Source organism: Phyllobates terribilis, unplaced genomic scaffold (genome assembly GCF_046119375.1).
Source record: "Phyllobates terribilis strain yellow unplaced genomic scaffold, ASM4611937v1 Scaffold_5__5_contigs__length_657084704, whole genome shotgun sequence".
NCBI classification, from domain to species: Eukaryota; Metazoa; Chordata; class Amphibia; order Anura; family Dendrobatidae; genus Phyllobates; species Phyllobates terribilis.
Genome location: NW_027362765.1, coordinates 77,975,310 through 77,995,738, shown reverse-complemented (window position 1 = coordinate 77,995,738; position 20,429 = coordinate 77,975,310). Strand labels below are relative to the sequence as shown.

The 20,429-nt window shown below is 43.6% G+C and overlaps 2 protein-coding genes across 2 annotated transcripts in view; both read right to left on the bottom strand.

The window, feature by feature from the left end:
• Nucleotides 1-20,020, bottom strand: part of LOC141272097 (oocyte zinc finger protein XlCOF8.4-like) — a 92,433-nt gene extending 72,413 nt beyond the window's left edge. The window contains exons 1-3 of the mRNA XM_073682411.1: nt 19,936-20,020; nt 19,338-19,486; nt 19,035-19,208 (exon numbers count right to left, since the gene is read on the bottom strand). Coding sequence (XP_073538512.1) covers nt 19,035-19,208; nt 19,338-19,415 — 252 coding nt within the window. The 5' untranslated portion in view covers nt 19,416-19,486; nt 19,936-20,020. The remainder of the gene's footprint in view (nt 1-19,034; nt 19,209-19,337; nt 19,487-19,935) is intronic.
• LOC141270791 (uncharacterized) lies at nt 14,106-18,861 on the bottom strand. The gene is made up of 2 exons (XM_073680900.1): nt 18,828-18,861; nt 14,106-15,145 (listed from the first exon to the last, which is right to left on the bottom strand). The coding sequence occupies exons 1-2, from the start codon at nt 18,859-18,861 to the stop codon at nt 14,289-14,291; spliced, it is 891 nt and encodes a 296-aa protein (XP_073537001.1). The 3' UTR covers nt 14,106-14,288.
• Nucleotides 20,021-20,429: the final 409 nt, after the last annotated feature.

Genomic DNA, 20,429 nt, shown 5'->3' with positions numbered 1-20,429 from the left:
AAACTGCCTTAACCTCTCCATGGGACTGGCAAGTGTACCATTGGCTGTGCCTTCTTGCTCTGCTCCAACCGGGGATCCTTCTTCCGGGGATTCTTCTTGAGCAGGCTCTTCTGGAGCACTTACAGGTTCTTCTTGCTGTGGAGGGTCTTTTGGCTGTTGGAAGAAGGGGATCACAGGTATTATCACTGCTCCTCCTATTTGGGGCCAATCTGCCGGGAAATCTCCTAATTCGGTATGTATTACTGCTTCTTTAGGCTCCTCCGGTACGGTGAGAGGTGCTTCCTCCTGGGGCTTTAGCAGACCTGGACACAACTTCAGGTGGTCTCTTGATACCATTGCAGTCGTTCTTCCACCGTCCTTGGTAATTAGACAGGTCTCCTTGTTATCAAATATTGACTTCAACACAGTGTAGGGTTCTCTCTCCCACTGGTCATCAAGTTTGTGGTTTCTCCTTTTCCTCTTTAACACCACTTCTCCTGGTGTGAAGGGTTCTGCAGGGGCACTCTTATTGTAGTGGGCTTCCTGCTTGTCCCTTACCCGAGTGAGACTGTTTTCGACAACGGCCTGTACTCTTCTGTACTGCTCCTGTCTGGTCGTGTCCCAGTCCTCAGTGGACATATCTGCTTCTGGTTCTACTACACCAAGCTCCAGGTCCATGGGCAACTTCCCGGGTCTTGCTCGCATGAGATATGCTGAAGTACAATTGGTGGAACTCACAGGTATGTGATTATACAGATCTACCAGGTCAGGTAGTAGGTCTGGCCACTGATTTCTCTCCTCTAATGGTAAGGTCTTCAGCAGGTCGATGACGATGTTATTCATCTTTTCACAGAGACCGTTGGTTTGGGGGTGGTACGGTGTAGTCCGGATCTTTTTACACCCGTACAGATGGCAGAACTCCTTGAACAGTTCAGCTTCAAAGGCTGAGCCTTGATCTGTCAGCACCTGCTCTGGGTATCCATGGGGCCTGCAGAAGTACGCCTGAAACGTCTTCGCCGCAGTTTCTGCCATCAGATCCTTGACGGGGGCTACCACCAGGAACCGGGAGTAGTGATCCACCATGGTCAGGGCATAGGAATATCCTGACCTGCTGGGTGACAGCTTGACATGATCCAGGGCTACGATCTCCAAGGGTCGAGTTGTCTTGATGGGTTGCAGGGGTGCCTTCTGGCTGCTGTAGTCTTTCCTTCTGAGGCTACAGGGTCCACAGTCTCAGCACCATCTCTCTATGGAGCTCCGCATTCCAACCCAGTAAAACCGACCTTTTAGCAGGATTTCTAGCTTCTTCCAGCCAAAGTGCCCCGCTTGATTGTGGTAGGCCTCCAACACCATCTGGATGTCTGTCTTGGGCACCACAATCTGCCATACCATCTCTTGGGTCCTCGGGTTGACGTACCTTTGGCACAGCTTCTCCCTATAGATGAACAGCCGGCTTCTCTCATTCCACAGTTGCTTGTAGAGACGCTTCCTTCTCCAGGGAGGAACCTTCCTCGGTTATCAATTCTTTAATGCGGCTGACAACCGGGTCGCTGTCCTGGGTCTCCTTCCAGCTGTGGTGAGGCAAAGGGTTTAGCGTCTTACCGCGATGCCTCCTGGAGGCTCGTTGCTCGTGGACCATTCCATTACGGTGGAAGGCAGGTAGCTCAATCTCTTCCAGGTCATCCACTTCTTGTTCAGTGTCCGACTGGTGAGGCATCCTGGACAGGGCATTGGCATTCTTGCGGCCTGCCCGGTACTTAATGGTGAACTTGTAGTTTGACAACCGAGCCATCCATCGTTGCTCCATGGCTCCTAACTTGGCTGTTTCCAGATGAGTCAAGGGGTTATTATCTGTGTAGGCAGTGAACTTACTGGAGGCTAGGTAGTGCTTGAACCGTTCGGTGATGGCCCAGACCAGGGCCAGGAACTCCAACTTGAAGCTGCTATAGTTCTCTGGGTTCCTCTCGGTCGGGCGGAGCTTCCTGCTTGCATAGTCGATCACCTTCTCTCGGCCATTCTGCTTCTGACTTAACACAGCTCCTAATCCCTCGTTGCTGGCATCCGTGTACAGCAGGAATGGTTGGCTGTAGTCAGTGTAGGCTAGGATCTCTTTGCCGGTCAGGATCTCCTTCATCACCTCAAAGGATTCAGCTTGCTCCTTACCCCACTGGAAAGGGGGATTTCTGCCTCTCCCAGACTGTCCTACCAGGAGATCTTGTAAAGGCGCCACTTTCTTGGTATAGTCCTTCACAAACCTCCGGTAATACCCGACTAGTCCCAGGAACTGACGTACCTCCTTGAGGCTCTTCGGCTCCGGCCATTTCTGGATGGCAGTGACCTTCTCCGGGTCTGGTGCTACTCCCTCTGGACTAACGATGTGCCCCAGGTACTGTACCTTTCGCTTGAGCAGGTGGCACTTTGAGGGCTTCAGCTTCATCCCATACTGGGACAGCGACTCAAATACCTCTGCCAGGTGCTTCAAGTGGTCCTCATACATTTTGGAGTACACTATCACATCGTCCAGGTATAGTAGTACAGTCTCGAAGTTGCGGTGTCCCAGGCAGCACTCCATCAACCTCTGAAACGTTCCAGGGGCGTTGCAGAGTCCAAACGGCATACTTTTGAACTCGCAGAGTCCCATCGGGGTAGTGAAGGCCGTCTTCTCCCGATCCTCCTCAGCAACAGCTACTTACCAGTACCCACTAGTGAGGTCAAGGATGGAGAAGTAATTTGCAGACTTTAAGGCAACCAGGGATTCCTCTATGTGTGGTAAAGGGAATGCATCTTTATGTGTAATGCGATTTACTTGTCTGTAATCTACACACATTCTCATGCTTCCGTCCTTTTTCCTGCCTAGAACTAGGGGAGCTGCCCAGGGACTACAACTATCCCTTATTACCCCTGCCTTCTTCATGTCGTGCAACATCTCTTTCGCCTTCTGGTAGTGTGCTGGTGGTATAGGCCTGTAACGTTCTTTGATGGGTGGATGGTCACCTGTGGGGATATGGTGTTGTACCCCTTTAATCCTCCCAAAGACAAATGGGTGTTTACTGAATACCTGCTCGTATTCCTGAACCACCCGGTGTACACCCTGCTTCTGATGGGCAGGAGTGGTGTCTGTCCCAACATGGAGCTGTTGACACCAATCCTCCACCTTTGTTCCCGGGTCATTATCTTCCACTTCATCTGGTGAGGTTAAGGACTCCGCCGTGTGTATGGAGTTGTTATCTACTGTGTACAGTTTGGCAACAGTGGCGTAACGTGGTAATCTAATCTCGTCCTCCCCGTAGTTTAGGAGGCGTACGGGCACTCTCCCATTGTGTACATCCACTACCCCTCTGGCAGTCAAGAGTGTAGGTCTATGCTCCGAGCTAAGGGGCTCTACTACCGCCTGGTAGCTCCATCCTTTGAGACCTATTGCTGCTCTACACCAAATCAGCATTTCACTCATTGGGGGAATCACAATGGGCATCGGGTCTGTCACCCGTACATTACCGATTTCACCACCTGATAGCTTTACCTGTTTGTCAGGAAAATATTAATATCAGGGAAATGTTCGCCCATATCTGCCTGACATAAATGTTCACCACCCTCCCTTATTCCCCTTCTGCTCAGCACAAAAGCCCCAATTAGTCCACGCCTGGTAAATAGTTTATGCAAACGATGCCAGGCAAGGAGTGTTATAACTTCAGTAAGAAGCAAGCATCTTGTCTCTGAAAGACGCAGGAGGTAATTAAAATGCAGGCTTGCACTAATTTGCGTGTAACTGTTGAAGCTGCTTCCCGAGCCTCAAAGGAAAATTTCTAGACGCACTGACTCCGATATGAAATATGAAATCTTGTGAGTTCCATAGGTCCAACAGTAACGGGACCCATATGTGTAGTGACCAAATCAGCCCAGGAATGTATAGGTAGTTTTCCAGGGCTGTAACCAAAATCAGGGAGCTGTAGCGCAAAAACACGAGAATGGCAGACTGCAGCTATGTGATGTGTGATATCTAAATAAAGATAAAATCATAAGGGAAAAAATGGCGTAGTTTGCACGCTTCTGCGATCAACAAGCGATGAGTTATTACAGAAGTTAGTGTTTCTAATAAAAATGTACAGGCTGGAGACCGGCCCACATGATGTCACCACAAGGGGCGGGTGGCCAGAACTCCCCTTAGGTATAAAAGAATCTATGGAGAAGACAGGAGCACTCATTGCCAGGGGGGAATAAGAATTATAAGCAACGGGTCCTGTTCAATAACAGCATATTCCATCCGGAGAGCCCCTCCTCCACCTATATTGAATTGTCTCCACAATCGTATAGTGTAAGTTGTCTTCTTTTTACCCTGTTTATTTTATGTAACTGCCTATGTATTTTAATGTCCCCTTTGTAACATCCTTGTATATATTTTTCCTAAACACTGCCTCCCTTTTGGATTAAATATAAAATTTAATAGTTCTGTTTCTTTTGTTCTGTAACTGTTCCCTTCCCCGAAGCCATATACGCTAGCAAAACGCAGGCGTCCGGCCAGGCCTGTATTATATTTCAAACTCGGCCGGTGGTGGCAAAGTGTATTAATAATTGGGCTATCGGGAAGCTGACAGTGACCGTATGGAGGGCGTTAAACACGGTTTCCAGGCTGTGGAACCCAGGGTGTTGTGCCATACACTCACTGGTCGCTTACCGATACCTACGTAGAGAGTATTAGAAACACAAAACCCAAATTCATGGTTGCTGAAGGCACGTCAATACCAATAGGTAAGAACGTGCGGGGACAGTAGCATAGCTCCAAGATACATATAATAACAGGAGACAACAAGAGCTTTTAAATGCAAATACGAAAATTCTTTATTAAATAAATATATAAATTGTAAAAATTTCACATAGAGTCAATAAAACATCTACAATGTGTACAGGACAGAAGCAGACACCCCAAACGGATAACCACTCCAAGGAGTAAAGTGGAAGGTAATGAAGTTAACAAGTATACAAAAGCCACATATCAGCACATTAACCACCTAGCAGAAAGACTATTAGGAGGTAACATTAGATGAAGGGGAGCAGAAAATGCTGCTAAAACACCCCATAGCTAATCAAAAGCCAATCAGAGGGAACACTGAATGATAGCCCTCCTGAAAAATTGTGCTGAACTGGAACAAAAGTGAAACCAGTAGTGGACACTTACCCAAGGATAGGAGACCCCCCAGTGGGATGAAAGGGTGCTAAAACAACTTCCCTGGCAGGGCAGTGTAGATTGATAGATTGTGGAAAGTGCGCTGGGCGTTGTAGTGCAGGGGAAGAACGATGGCGCAGCCGGAGTAACAGACAGAGACAGGGGATTTTGCTTCGTTACCTTTACTGGTACAGCTGTTAGATACGGTCCAGTGTACTCCAGGTGAAGGGCACACTTTTGGACTTCTCCCCAGGGAGCGGGTATAAGGCCTCCTGATCCGTGTCTGCCTCTGTGTAAGCTCCTGGCCAGCCTGCAACTGGGCCTAGCTTATGTGTGCTGCTTTTACTCCACCTGTTGCTCTGAAGTAGGACCTCCGGTTGGTAACCACTTTCCCTGGACGTCGGGGCCTTCGTGGTTCCTGGTCCTATATGTGTCTAGCTTCAAGTTTGCCAGGGACTTGTAGTCCTCCTGGGATTCCGGTTATCCCTACTGGGTGTAAAGGTTCCCTATAGGCTCGGACCCGGTGACCGGTATATATACTGGGGTGAGCCTGGTATGCTCCTCTGCCCCCTTTTTATCACTCCTTCCTTCTTCTCGCCTTCGGCCACGCTCGGGGCCCTCACTAGGCTTCAGGTCTGCTGGAGGCCTAGCTTGCCTCACACAGCAGCCTGTGTGCTGCTCTCTTCTTCAGATCACACTGTAACTGTAACTCATCTAATCACTAACTAATCTGTAACTGAGCTGCCTGGCTCCACCTTCCCTTTATATATCCCTATCAGGGCTCCCTCTGCTGGTATGAGGTGGAAGGTGGAGGTGTTTGAATGTAGTGAGGGCCTCTTGTGGAGAAATCCATCCATGCACCCTTCTGGGTTCTGTGGCACCATGCACAGCAGGGCGCCACACTATGTGTAGCATAAATCATGATTCCTATGAACGCCGGCCACGGGACATGACAACCCATCGTCATGACAACCCATCGTCATGACAACCCATCGTTGCCCCGCGATGACGTGACAGGGGCTCCAATGGGCGGGTCTTGTAACGTGCTTCCGCCCAGCGCGTGTTCAATGCCGCTGTCAGAGAGTGACATGTGGAGGCCGCATGCAGGGACAAGACTTTGGACTCACCGATACATCCAAGTTACTTACCGATCAAGTTCGTGAAGGGGTTAAGATGCAGTTATATTGAATATATTGGAAAGATGGCAAAAAATAGTGGGAAAAAATGTAGGGTCAGAATCGCCACGGCTGTTTATTGAAGGTAAACATACGCTTGCTTGTCCAGTAATACATAAAGTCCAGCAGAGTTAGTTCTTTTCTTCAACAAGAATCAAGTCCTTTTCTTAGGCACAATGCACACAGGTCAATTCTCATGCACAAGCAGGATATCATGGGAAGGTTTACTATTTGGAGGTAAAAATTAGCGACAATGTGTGTAGCAGTGGTTTATTTTTTTCATGAGGAACTCAGATTTCCATCTTACCTAAACACACAGCTGTAATGCGTCTGGGTTGGAACCCTTGAGCCTGTGCTTTGTCGTCTGCTTCTCTGTCACCAAGCTACAGCAGATACACCTTTTCTTCTGGTGTTTAGCTTCTGTTATCCTTGCTTCAGTCTTTTTAGGGTAACAGGTGTTTTCATTTACTCATTTGTCTGCCCTATCACTTTTCGGGTGTGGCTTTATATACTTTCCCCATGCTGATATTTCCTGCTGGTGATAGTCTCATTAGGATGTCCAACCATACTGCGGTAGTTTAAGCCAGTCAGTGAAAGACCAGCTAGGGTTTATCTCTCTGCTGCTTATATTCTTTACCCTGTACCTATCTTCTGTTTCTTTTTAGGAAGTAGGCGGCATAAACTCTAACTGTACGTACTTAATCCTTTATTTTGTATTTCATGGTTTGTTTTACTCACTCTGGGATCTCTTTCTATTTCAGCACACTTTCCCTTCTGCAGGTAATTTGCACTCTGCTCTGCCCTCCGGTTCTTTAGGAGGAACTTAAAGCCCTCAATGGCCTTTCAGGCAGCATAGGCCCCGGTTGCCATAGTTTAGTCTGTGATTAGAATTATTTCAGCTCACGCAGGAACCACTAGGTACTGAGGGGTCAGGATCTCTAGTCTGTGCAGGAACTAGCAGTTTTTAGTATGTTACCTATTTTTACTGAGTGAGTTGCTAGACTATCATAACAACAGCTCGCATAAGCATCTTGCACTTTTAAGCTCAGCAGGTCTGAAACCTCAAGTGTAGTACGGGAGTGACCATCCCACCCAGTTTCTTCCATCACTCCTAAATTCACCTGAATTACAGACCTAGTAACTTAAATTTTGATCAGTGCCCAAATCCTTCCTGCAATGGTACAACGGAGAGCTGCAACCTCAGTGGCACATACAAGTGCTTCTCACTAAATTAGAATATCATCAAAAAGTTAATTTATTTCAGTTCTTCAATACAAAAATTGAAACTCATTATATAGAGTCATTACAGAGTGATCTATTTCAAGCGTTTATTTGTGTTAATGTTGATGATTATGGCTTACAGCCAATGAAAACACAAAAGTCATTATCTCAGTAAATTAGAATACTTGATAACAACAGCTTGAAAAATGTTTTTAAAATCCGAAATGTTGGCCTACTGAAATGTATGTTCAGTAAATGCACTCAATACTTGGTCAGGGCTCCTTTTGCATCAATTACTGCATCAATGCTGCGTGGTATGGAGGCGATCAGCCTTTGGCACTGCTGAGGTGTTATGGAAGTCCAGGTTGCTTTGATAGCAGCCTTCAGCTCATCTGCATTGTTGGGTCTGGTGTCTCTCATCTTCCTCTTGACAATGCCCCATAGATTCTCTATGGGGTTAAGTTCAGGCAAGTTTGCTGGCCAATCAAGCCCAGTGATACTGTTGTTTTTAAACCAGATATTGGTACTTTTGGCAGTGTGGACAGGTGACAAGTCCTGTTGGAGAATGAAATTTCCATCTCCAAAAACTTGTCAGTAGAGGGAAGCATGAAGTGCTCTAAAATTTCCTGGTAGACGGCTGCGTTGACTTTGGTCTAAATAAAAAACAGTGGACCTACACCAGCAGATGACATGGCTCCCCAAACCATCACTGATTGTGGAAACTTCACACTAGACCTCAAGCAGCTTGGATTGTGGCTTCTCCACTCTTCCTCCAGACTCTGGGACCTTGATTTCCAAATGAAATGCAAAATGTACTTTCATCTGAAAACAACACCTTGGACCACTGAGCAACAGTCCAGGTTTTTTTCTCCTTGGCCCAGGTAAGATGCTTCCGGCGTTTTCTATTTGTCATGAGTGGCTTGACACAAGGAATGCGACACTTGTCCTGGATACGTCTGTGTGTGGTGGCTCTTGAAACAATGACTCCAGCAGCAGTCCACTCCTTGTGAATCTCCCCCAAATTTTTAAATGGTCTTTTCTTAACAATCCTTTCAAGGCTGCGGTTATCCCGGTTGCTTGTGCACATTTTTTTTACCACACTTTTTCCTTCCACTCAACTTTCTATTAATATGCTTAGATACAGCACTCTGTGAACAGCCAGCTTCTTTAGCAATGACATTTTGTGCCTTACCCTCCTTGTGGAGTGTGTTAATGACTGCCTTCTGGACATCTGTCAAGTCAGCAGTCTTTCTCATGATTTTGGGGCCTACTGAAACTGTTAGAACCTTGCTCTTAGGTTTTTTCCTTTGCTGGTCACATGACCTTGTTGGCCTATTTAATCCTGCTCCGCCCTTCTGGCTTTGCTGGACTTCATTGTATAACTACTTTCTAGCTAGCCTGTGCTCTGTATCTAACTCTGTTAGTTTGCTTGGTCTATGGACCTCTATGTTCTATATATTTTGTTTGTTCGTCTGTCTGCTACTATTTCTGTTAGGAGGTGTCCCATTTTCCTCCCAGTCCTTAGTACTTGTAGGGATTCCTTCCCCACATCTATAGGTCTCCGTACAGACTAGCTTAGGACTTTAGCAGGTCTGATCGCAGGATCAGGTTCCCTGTTACATCGTAGGGATTAAGCTGAGTTCTATCGTAGGGACAGATCTCCTCTCTTTCCTTAGCTCTGGTAGCAGAACATAACAGTAAGTCCAGCCTGCAAATTCTCTAAGGAAAGATTTTTCTGTTCCATCATGGTGTCGGTTCAGGATTTGGCTCATCGCCTGCAGGGACTCTCTCTGGAGGTGGCCGAGCTCCGTCAGCACGTGAGTAACTGTCCTGGAGCACATTTCTTGGAGCCTAAGGTATGTTTGCCGGATTTATTTTTTGGTGAACACCGAGAATTTTTTTCATTTAAAAATGCTTGCTTATTGTATTTTCGTTTGAGACCCAAGTCCTCTGGGGATGAATCCCAGCGCATAGGGTTCATAATGTCACTTTTGCGCAAAGAGCCTCAGGAGTGGGTCTTTTCTTTGCAACCTAGTGATACATGCTTCAGATCAGTGGATAGTTTTTTTTCTGCTTTGGGACTATTATATGATGATCCTGACCGTGTCTCATCAGCTGAGACTGAGTTGAGACGTTTGAAACAGGGATCAGGTAATGCGGAAAAATATTGTACTCATTTCCGTCGTTGGTCTACTCAAACAGGGTGGAACGATTCTGCTCTGAAAAGTCTATTTCTTGCTGGGCTCAATGAAAGGGTTAAAGACCTGCTAATTGCTTATCCTACACCTGAAGATTTGCAACAGGCTATGCAATTAGCTATACGGGTGGATAGGAGACTGCGTGCAAGGGTTAATGAGAGCAAATCCTCTGCTATGTCAGTTTCTGGTTATGAGAATGTGTGTACTAACAGTGGTGAACCGATGGAGATTGGATCGGTGGCACCTCGCTCTCAAGAAAAAGACCGTAGATTTTCTGAAGGCTTGTGTTTCTATTGCGGAAAATCTGGTCATTTGATTAAAGGCTGTGAGCTTCGTATGAAGAAAGAAAAAAAAATGGTCAGTCATGCCCGTATTGCCTGTTTAAATTCCAAGGGTGTATTTTTAGCTGCTTCCACTATTGCTCAGGAAAAATTAATGGAATTTCGGGTGTTTGTCGATTGTTGGTCTACTCTGAATGTAATTGATGGGGGATTCTTGAAAAAACTCAATTTAAAACCCGAACCTTTGTCATCCCCCATTGCTGTGGTTTCTGTGGATGGTTCCCCTTTGAAGAATGTTACTCTCAAGGTCTGTGAATTTCCCCTCACTATTAATGGTGTTCACCATGAGAAATTGGATTTGGTAGTTTTGAATAACTTGCCTTCTCCAGTAATATTGGGATTGCCCTGGTTAAAATTTCACAATCCTGTACTGGATTGGTCTACCAGTGAAATTAAATCCTGGAGCCATAAATGTTATGACAAGTGTTGTAACGGGCGTATTGCAGCTTTGGATAGGGGAGAATTGCCTGTTCCTATTCAGGATTTTTGGAGAGTTTTTTCTGAGAAGGAATCGCAGGTTTTGCCTCCCCATAGAGACTATGATTGTTCTATTGAATTTGTCCCTGGAGCGACTCTTCCTAAAAGTCGTTTATTTAACCTTACTATTCCTGAGAGGAAGGCTTTGGAGGAATACATACAGACAAGTTTGGCCGCCGGTCACATTAGGCCCTCTAAGTCTCCTGTGGCGGTTGGATTTTTTTTTGTAAAAAAAAAGGACGGCGGTTTACGTCCTTGTCTGGATTTTCGTGAGATTAACAAAATTACTGTACGCAATCCTTACCCACTGCCATTGATTCCTGATCTGTTTAACCAGTTAATGGGGGCCAAGTGGTTCTCTAAAATTGACCTTAAGGGGGCATACAATCTGTTGCGCATGAAGGAGGGTTACGAATGGAAGACTGCTTTTAACACTCCTGTGGGTCATTTTGAGAATCTGTTTATGCCTTTTGGTCTTACTAATGCTCCTGCATTTTTTCAGAATCTTATTAATGACATCCTTAGACCTTTGATCGGCAAAAATGTGGTTGTGTATTTGGATGACATTTTGATTTATTCGCCGGATCTGGAGTCTCAATGGCGGAGCGTACGTGAGGTATTACAGTTATTAATGGACAATTCGCTTTTTGCTAAGCTGGAGAAATGTGAGTTCGCTGTACAGAGAATTAGTTTTTTGGGTTACATTATCTCCAGCGAAGGTTTTGAGATGGACCCGGTTAAAGTTCAAGCTGTACAGGAATGGCCTAGGCCTATTGGTTTGAAATCGATACAGAGGTTTTTAGGTTTCGCCAATTATTACAGAAAATTCATAAAAAATTTTTCTAGTATTGTCAAACCTCTGACCGATCTCACCAGGAAAGGTGCTGATGCGGTTCAGTGGTCTTCTGAGGCCATTGAAGCTTTTGTGTATCTCAAGGAGAGGTTCACCTCTGCTCCCATCCTTATGCAGCCTGATGTGACTAAGCCGTTTTTGGTTGAGGTTGATGCTTCCTCTGTGGGGGTTGGTGCAGTATTGTCTCAGGATAACGGGGATGGATTACATCCCTGTGCCTTTTTTTCAAAAAAATTTTCGGAGACTGAACTGAATTACGATATTGGTAATCGGGAATTATTGGCTATTAAACTCGCATTTGAACACTGGCGCCACTTCTTGGAAGGTGCGGAATTTCCCGTTCAGGTTCTTACGGATCATAAAAATCTGATATATCTTGATGCTGCCAAGCGCCTGAATGCCCGTCAGGCTAGGTGGGCACTGTTTTTCTCGCGGTTTAATTTCTCCGTTACTTACATCCCTGGTACTAAGAATGTTAAGGCGGATGCCTTGTCTCGCAGTTTTTCTCCCATAGTCGGTGCTGAGAAAGAGGAGAACATTTTACAAGAAGGTGTTGTGATAGCTGCTTTGGACTCAGTTTTGGAAGATGAGAGTCTTAAAGCACAGGAGAATGCCCCATCTAACACTCCTCATGGGAGGTTGTTTGTGCCTGGGACCTTTAGGAGAGATTTGTTTGTTGAGTGTCACGAATCTCGGTTGGCAGGTCATCCCGGAATCTCTGAGACCAAGAGACTGGTGGGTCGCAATTTTTGGTGGCCTGGATGGCAGAAGGAAGTCATTAAGTGGGTGCGTCAATGTACTATATGTGCTAGATCTAAGTCCTCACATACTCCTGCTGCGGGGTTGCTTTGTCCTTTGGAGGTTCCCAGTGCTCCTTGGACACATTTGGCTATGGACTTTATAACTGACCTTCCCCCCTCTGAGGGTTTTACTGTCATCTGGGTGGTCGTGGACCGTTTTAGCAAGATGTGTCACTTGGTTCCCTTCGTCAAACTGCCCTGCGCTAAAACTCTCGCTAAGGCCTTTGTCAAGGAAATTGTCAGACTTCATGGCGTTCCTACTGACATTGTTTCTGATAGGGGTCCTCAGTTCGTGGCTCGTTTTTGGCGTGCCTTTTGTGACAGGTTGGGAGTTCATTTGTCGTTCTCGTCCGGATATCATCCTGAATCTAATGGCCAGACAGAAAGGAAAAACCAGGATGTTGAGCAGTTCTTGCATTGTTTTGTGGCAGACAATCAAGAGGGGTGGTCTGAGTTTCTGCCACTTGCTGAATTTGCTCTGAACAATCATACATCTTCTTCTGCTGGTTGTTCGCCTTTTTTTTGTTGTTCTGGGAGACATCCGTCGTTTGGGTCGTTCTCCAAGTTGGGATCTGCCGTGCCTGAGGAGGAGAATTTTTCCGGTGATTTGGAGAGAGTTTGGACGGATGTGCGTGGTAATTTTCAGGAGGCCAACAGAAAATCTAAGGACTACTTTGATAGGAAACGACAGGAGGTTTTGTTCGCTGTTGGTGACATGGTTTGGTTGTCCTCTAGGAATCTGCGGTTGAGGATTCCTTCTAAGAAATTGGGTCCCAAGTTTGTAGGGCCCTTTAAGGTGCTTCAGGTTGTCAACCAATCTGCTGTTAGGTTGGAGGTTCCTACCTCCTGGAGAATTAATCCGGTATTTCATGTCTCTCTGTTGAAAAAAGCTGTTGTATCGGATTGTGACGCCTCTGCCTCTGTTCCTCCGGTGGTGGAGGACGGGGAATATGAAATTTCTCGCATCCTTAACTCTAGACGGTATAGAGGTAGTTTGCAGTATCTTGTGGCCTGGAAAGGTTTCGGACCCGAGGATAACTCTTGGGTGAGGTCGGATGATGTTTCCGCGTCCAGACTTATCAGAGCGTTTCACAGGAGATTTCCTGATAAGCCTGGTCCTAGGGGATCCGGAGGATCCTCTTAGAAGGGGGGGTACTGTTAGAACCTTGCTCTTAGGTTTTTTCCTTTGCTGGTCACATGACCTTGTTGGCCTATTTAATCCTGCTCCGCCCTTCTGACTTTGCTGGACTTCATTGTATAACTACTTTCTAGCTAGCCTGTGCTCTGTATCTAACTCTGTTAGTTTGCTTGGTCTACGGACCTCTATGTTCTATATATTTTGTTTGTTCGTCTGTCTGCTACTATTTCTGTTAGGAGGTGTCCCATTTTCCTCCCAGTCCTTAGTACTTGTAGGGATTCCTTCCCCACATCTATAGGTCTCCGTACAGACTAGCTTAGGACTTTAGCAGGTCTGATCGCAGGATCAGGTTCCCTGTTACATCGTAGGGATTAAGCTGAGTTCTATCGTAGGGACAGATCTCCTCTCTTTCCTTAGCTCTGGTAGCAGAACATAACAGAAACAGACTAAGGTACCTTTTTAAATGCTTAGGAAGCCTTTGCAGGTGTTTTTTGTCAATTATTCTAATTTACTGAGATAATGACTTTTGTGTTTTCATTGGCTGTAAGCCATAATCATCAACATTAACAGAAACAAACACTTGAAATAGATCACTCTGTTTGTAATGACTCTATATAATATATGAGTTTCACTTTTTGTATTGAAGAACTGAAATAAATTAACTTTTTGATGATATTCTAATTTAGTGAGAAGCACTTGTACCTACCATCCAGCAATTTCTCTGATTCCTGTTTACAATATATAAATGTTAAACAGTGTATTTTATACACATGATCGATAGGTAGGTGTGTTATTCAAATTATATTTGCTTTTTGATAACAGATGTTTATTGTTAAGTGCATACGTTTTCTAATAATAAATTAATTCTGAAAAATTGTTTCCTTTTCCTTTGTAACTAACTTGCATTTTTTCTTGCACAATTTAATTGTATTTATTTAATTTTATTTAAAAATAAAAAGAAAATGGACTCTCCACATTGTGAGTTTTCTGATGTGTAACAAGATTTGATTTCTCTGTAAAACATTTCCCACATTCTGAACATGAAAATGGTTTCTCCCCTGTGTGAATTCTCTGATGTGTAACAAGATTTGTTTTCCGATTAAAACATTTCCCACATTCTGAACAACAAAATGGCTTTTCCCCTGTGTGAATTCTCTGATGTGTAACAAGACTTGATTTCTCTGTAAAATATTTCCCACATTCTGAACATGAAAACGGCTTCTTACCTGTGTGACTTCTCTGATGTCTAAGAAGATGTGATTTTTCTATAAAACATTTCCCACATTCTGAACATGAAAATGGCTTCTCCCCTGTGTGTGTTTTTTTATGATTACGAAGATGTGATTTCTCTTTAAAACTTTTCCCACATTGTGTACAAGAAAATGGTTTTTCTTCTGAGTGACTTCGCCGGTGTCTAACAAGATCTGATTTCTGAATAAAACATTTCCCACATTCGAAACATGAAAATGGTTTCTCCCCTGTGTGAATTCTCTGATGTTTAAAAAAATCTGATTTCTTTTTAAAACATTTTCCACATTCAGAACATGAAAATGGCTTATCCACTGTGTGAGCAATTTGATATTCAACATCCCTTCTGTTATTTTTATTTTGCGTATCAGTCTGTAATGAATCAGAAGATAGGAGCTGTTGAAAAGGATCATAAGATAGATTTTTGCTGTGAAGGGCTGGAGATATATCTGGGAGAACCACAAGCTCTACATATGTATCTGGTGTTATACCATGGTCATCTGCTGCAAAATCCGTAAATATCAGATGTGCCTCCGAGCTTGTAATACAGTCATCTGCCAAAAAATAAAACTGAATTTATCATTTTTCTGTAACAGGAATTTAAAATATATTATTAATTATAATATTTATACATTTTCTAACGTTTCTATATAAATATTTATGCACAAATTGTAGTAAAATTCAATCAACTGATCAAAGTGGTGGTAACAGTAGATGTCAAAGTGGGAACAAATAGACTTAGATGTTAGGCCACCAGGTTGTGCGTTTGTCGCTTTTCAGTTCACTGTTAAAGACATCTTCTTGATAGGTTCAAGTTTTAGTGTGATAGCCACCAACCTTTTAAATATGAAATATTTAGCAAAATATTTAGTGACGACTAATAAAGTTCCATGTAGGGGGCTGTAAGTGTTCATCTTGGGTAGTGTTCGTCTCATACACTCTGTGATGACTTGCTTTTACCCACCTCCGACCTGGTGGGGAAAACTAACAATACAGGACAAGTTGGAGGCTCTGCAATTGCAATGAGTATACTTTAAATCCTTTAATGAGACTCTAAGAGCAAGTCTGGTGCCAGCAGCCGCGGTAATTCCAGTTCTAATAGCATACACTAAACCTGCTGCAGTTAAAAAGTTTGCTATTGACTCAGTTTTCCGGGTGGGGCCTAAGTGTTTAATTTGCATTGAAAACTCTAGTTTTTTAGACAGCCAAGCTTGAATACTACAGCCTGAAATAATTCAATAGGACTACAGTTCTATTATATTGTTACTCAGGCCATGATTAAGAGGTATGGCTGGGGGCATTCGTATTGCACCTCAAGAGGTGAAAATCTGTCACTGACGCAATAGGAACCAATGCAAAAGCATTTGCCAATACCAAGAATGTTTTCAATAACCAAGAACGAAAGTCAGAGGTTCAAACATCAGATACCATGTTTATAAGGCCGCCTGTTGACATTTTTTATGGTATGATCTATGATGGTATCTGATGTTTGCACCTCCGACTTTCATTCTTGGTTAATGAAAACATTCTTGGTATTGGTAAAGCTTGTATTGCAAAGCTCAAACTCGCAGAAATTGTTGGAAGGTCACAGCCACGAGAAACTTGCAACTTAATTGGACTCAACATGAAAAACCTAATCCAGTCACAAATAATTAACGGATTGAAACATCTTTTTTGATTCTGTGGGGGCTGGTGCAATGTCTTACTAGTTGGATCAATTTGTCCGGTTAATTCCGATAACAAACGAGACTCCAACATACAAACTGGCTACAAATTCCCCTGCAGTCCGCAGCCAGCTTCTTAAGAGGGACAAGCAGTACTCATCCACTCAAGATTGAGCAATAAGAGATTTGTGATGCCCTTAGATGTCTGTGGCTGCTTACACACTACATTGAACAAACCAGCCTGAATCTACCCTTTACAGATAGGTTAGAGTAACCCACTGATCAGGTATTGTAATGATTCGCCATAGAAGATGAATTCCCAGTAAGTTCAGTTTATAAGCTTACGTTGATTAAATCTATGACCCTTGTACACACCGCCTATTGCTACTACCAATTTTATGGTTTAGAGAGGTCCTTACATTAGCCTCACTGGTGTCTGCCAAGATGGCAATCGAACTTGACTATTTAGAGAAAGTAAAAGTCATAAAAAGAATTCCGAATGTGACCCTGCGGAAGGATCATTAATGGCACCCAGAATCGTGCTGATCCACAAACCAAAGAGCTGTGAAGTTGGAAGCCGAACCCATGAAAAAGTCTGCAATCACTTTGTCTTCAAGTCAAGGGATGGATCGCGAGGGTTCGCGAGATATGGAGGGAGAATGGGCAAATGGAGCGGTGGTGCCCCAACAAAGTTCTCTTGTACACACCACACTAGCCCAGAGGGGAAAGAGTGGAACATTTTCAGTAATGTCATATTACTTTATATATGACATTTTGATCTTTTTTTTCTCCATTTTAGGTGTAGCTGGTTAATCAAAAAACATCTTTTTAGCTTCTCTTTTATTTTATTTTTTTACAGCATTCAGCATATGGGTTCAATAACTTGACCATTTTATAGCTAAGGTCATAATGGACATGATGTTGCCAATTATAAGTAATTTTGTTTTTACATAAAATACTGTGTTTTTAATTGAAATGTTTTACAAATTACATAGAACCATTTTTCCTTTTTTACCCTAAAATACTAACCTATTTTTTACCCAAAAATCAATATATAATTGCACCAGCAACTGACTGAGTAGAATCTGTGACTTCTCTGCATTTAGTGGTTACTACTCACCTGTGCGGTTATCTATAGGAATCTCCTCTTTACACCGCTCATCACCCCTCACATATGTCTCTGTAGTATTAATATGGGGCAGATCTTTACTCTGAAACAAATATTGTAAAAGTCCTTAAAAATCAAAAACAACAGCAATGGTTATCAAATAACTGTAATTAATAACCTGTATAATAAATAACCTGTATAAATCCAACCATCAATTTCCATAACCAAAAAATAGTGAGAAGATTCATTAATCTAAAATCATAAGTCAACTTTAATTCTGACATCTCCATAAATAGCACAACATACATTGAGTGGCCATCTTATTAGAGACACTGATGTTGTAGCGCATTAGACATCCTTTAGTCTATTCAGGCAGGGCAGCTTTTTGCGTTTGCCACAAATTAGATGGACAGCCTCTTCTACCTTGTCTCAGAGATGCTCTTCAAGTTTAATATCAAGTGACTGCGAAGACCAACGAAGAAAGAGAAACTTCTCTGCCATTTTTCAGGAAGCAATCCATAAGTATACGACCCTTATGACATGGTGCATTGTTCTTCTGCCATAAAGAGATGAACTTGGTCAACCACAATGCTTAGGTAAACCCTAGTATCCAAACGTACAGTTATCAGAGGACCAAGTATGTGCTACAAAACATTCCACTCATCATACTGCTTGTGCCAAATTCTGACCCCACCATCAGCACGGTGCAACAGCAATCTGGATTCACCTGACCACGCAATGTTTGTCCAATGTTCAGTAATATAATTTTTGCTCTCTTTTATCAGCTAAAGTTTCTCTAAGACAGCAATTGTAATTGAACTTTCGTCTTCTGTTATAGCTTATCTGTACTAGAGAAATGTTCATTTAGACACGTTACTTGAAGCATCAGCATTGCATTCAGCTGCCGTGTACATGGCTGTGCACCACCTGTTCTTCAGAGCGATTTCACGGATGAGTTGCTTATGTTCACATGATTCACTTTTGCAGGTTGTTTTCCCTCCCTCACAAAATTCTTAGCACATTCTCAACCACACTGCTAGTAAAAAATGGTTAGTCACCCAGATCATGTTATGTTTCAATTTTAATGTGGCTTCACAGCACAACTAATCCACAGAAAACTGCTGCACTCCGGGGTGATGAGTCTAACTTATATAGAAGTGTTTCTAATAAAGTGGCCATTCAGTGTATAATATTGGTGAAAAAAAACAATGAATACAAGACTGAACACAAGACCTTCACAGCCTTCTACACATCATTGGGAAGATCTTATACCTTCTCTTCATCTACCTGATCATCGTTAAGAACATTGAGATCTTCTTGTTTACAGTTCTGTGGAAGAACAGGACGGGGACATCTCTCTGGTGTTGTCCTCTCACTGGATAGAACTGGAGGAAACACATACAGGGATTGAATTCATTCTTTATATACAGATAATTATAGGCCGTGTGTATTTAATCCTATTACCTGGTGATGTGATGGGCTGGTGAACCTCCATCATGACGTCCTTGTACAGATCTTTGTGTCTTTCTAAATACTCCCACTCCTCCATGGAGAAATAGACGGTGACATCCTGACACCTTATAGGAACCTGACACATACAATGATACTGTCATCACCCCGATCCCTTCATAGCGTTACTGTATAATGTCCCAGCATTCCCAGCAGTGTCACCTCTCCAGTCAGCAACTCAATCATCTTGTAGGTGAGTTCTAGGATCTTCTGCTCATTGATATCCTCATGTATCAGGGGGTGAGGCGGAGGTCCTCTGATTGGGCTCAGGGGTCTTCCCCTTCCTTCAGGGGCCTGACAGCGCTCACTAGAGGTCTTCTTCACTACTGTGTAATCCTGGTTATGGAGAGACACATTAATAAATCTCACTACAGACATTTCCAGAGTCCTCACCTCTCCAGTTCTGTCCATCTGTTATTCCCATAGATAAGAATGATGTAATGTGACGTCATCAGAATCTCTCACCTCTCCAGTAAGCCGGAAGAGGATCTCTAGGGTGAGGTGTAATATCCTCTCCACCATCTTGTCCCTGTCTCTATACATCGTTGATGATCAATCAGGAGAATTCTCTTATATAGAAGATCTCCACTGAGAGGATCCAATATTGTAGGGACCTGAATGGGGAGAAGATGACGATGTAACATCGTAAATAATCCAATGTAATATTACAATTCCTGAAAATATCCAGTAACAAACCAATGAGTGAAATCAGTAGTGAAATAAACCCAACCTAATAACATCGTTTTTACGCAAGCTTGGTCCGGGGCTTCTTATGTTAGAAATAAAGAAGTGATCTCTGTGATTTACACACTTTTCACAAATGCTGACAGATGCGACCTTAAAGTCCGCCTCAATTATTATTAAAAATAATAATAAGCTCTAGCTTCCAGAATGATATAAATGATTCTATTAAAATGTTCAATTCATCAAATAACTGCCCCTCATACGTCGACATCATAGGAAAAGTTATGACTCGTGGAATGCAGAAAAATGAAAACACATAAATATTAATAATGAAGGGGTTAATGTCCCCTGCGCCCAGTAATGGGGGATCTCCACATACCTCCACCTGCAGAGCTGCACACTAGATATATGGCTGTTCTGTGCGCACAGGACCTGTGGTGATGTCACAGGAGGGGAGGAGTCAGGGGTCACATGATCAGGGGCCTCAGTGGATGCAGGACTCTGCTGTGCTGGTTGTCATGGTGCTGGATGAGGAGAAGTTTATGTGTGGGGTCAGGAGGGGTTTACAGGATGGAGGTATCCATTTCAGGTTATCGCTATTTGGCTAAGATCAAGTGTAGAATCTTTCGAAAAGGTGGCTTTGGCCTGGGCTGCCCCAGTAGACTGATAATCATGCACACTGGGTTTGTTAGTATGCCAGGTAACTTATATAGTCATCTGGTGGAAACCATGGCCTCCCAGGATCGAAGCCAATAGGTTTGAGTAAGTTTGAAAGCTCAAGGTGCGACGTACCCCAGGAATGGTGTCCCTGGGGTGCCTTAATTCACTGGGATTAGGAACTCCACCTGAATTTCGGCACATTGCACAAAGCAC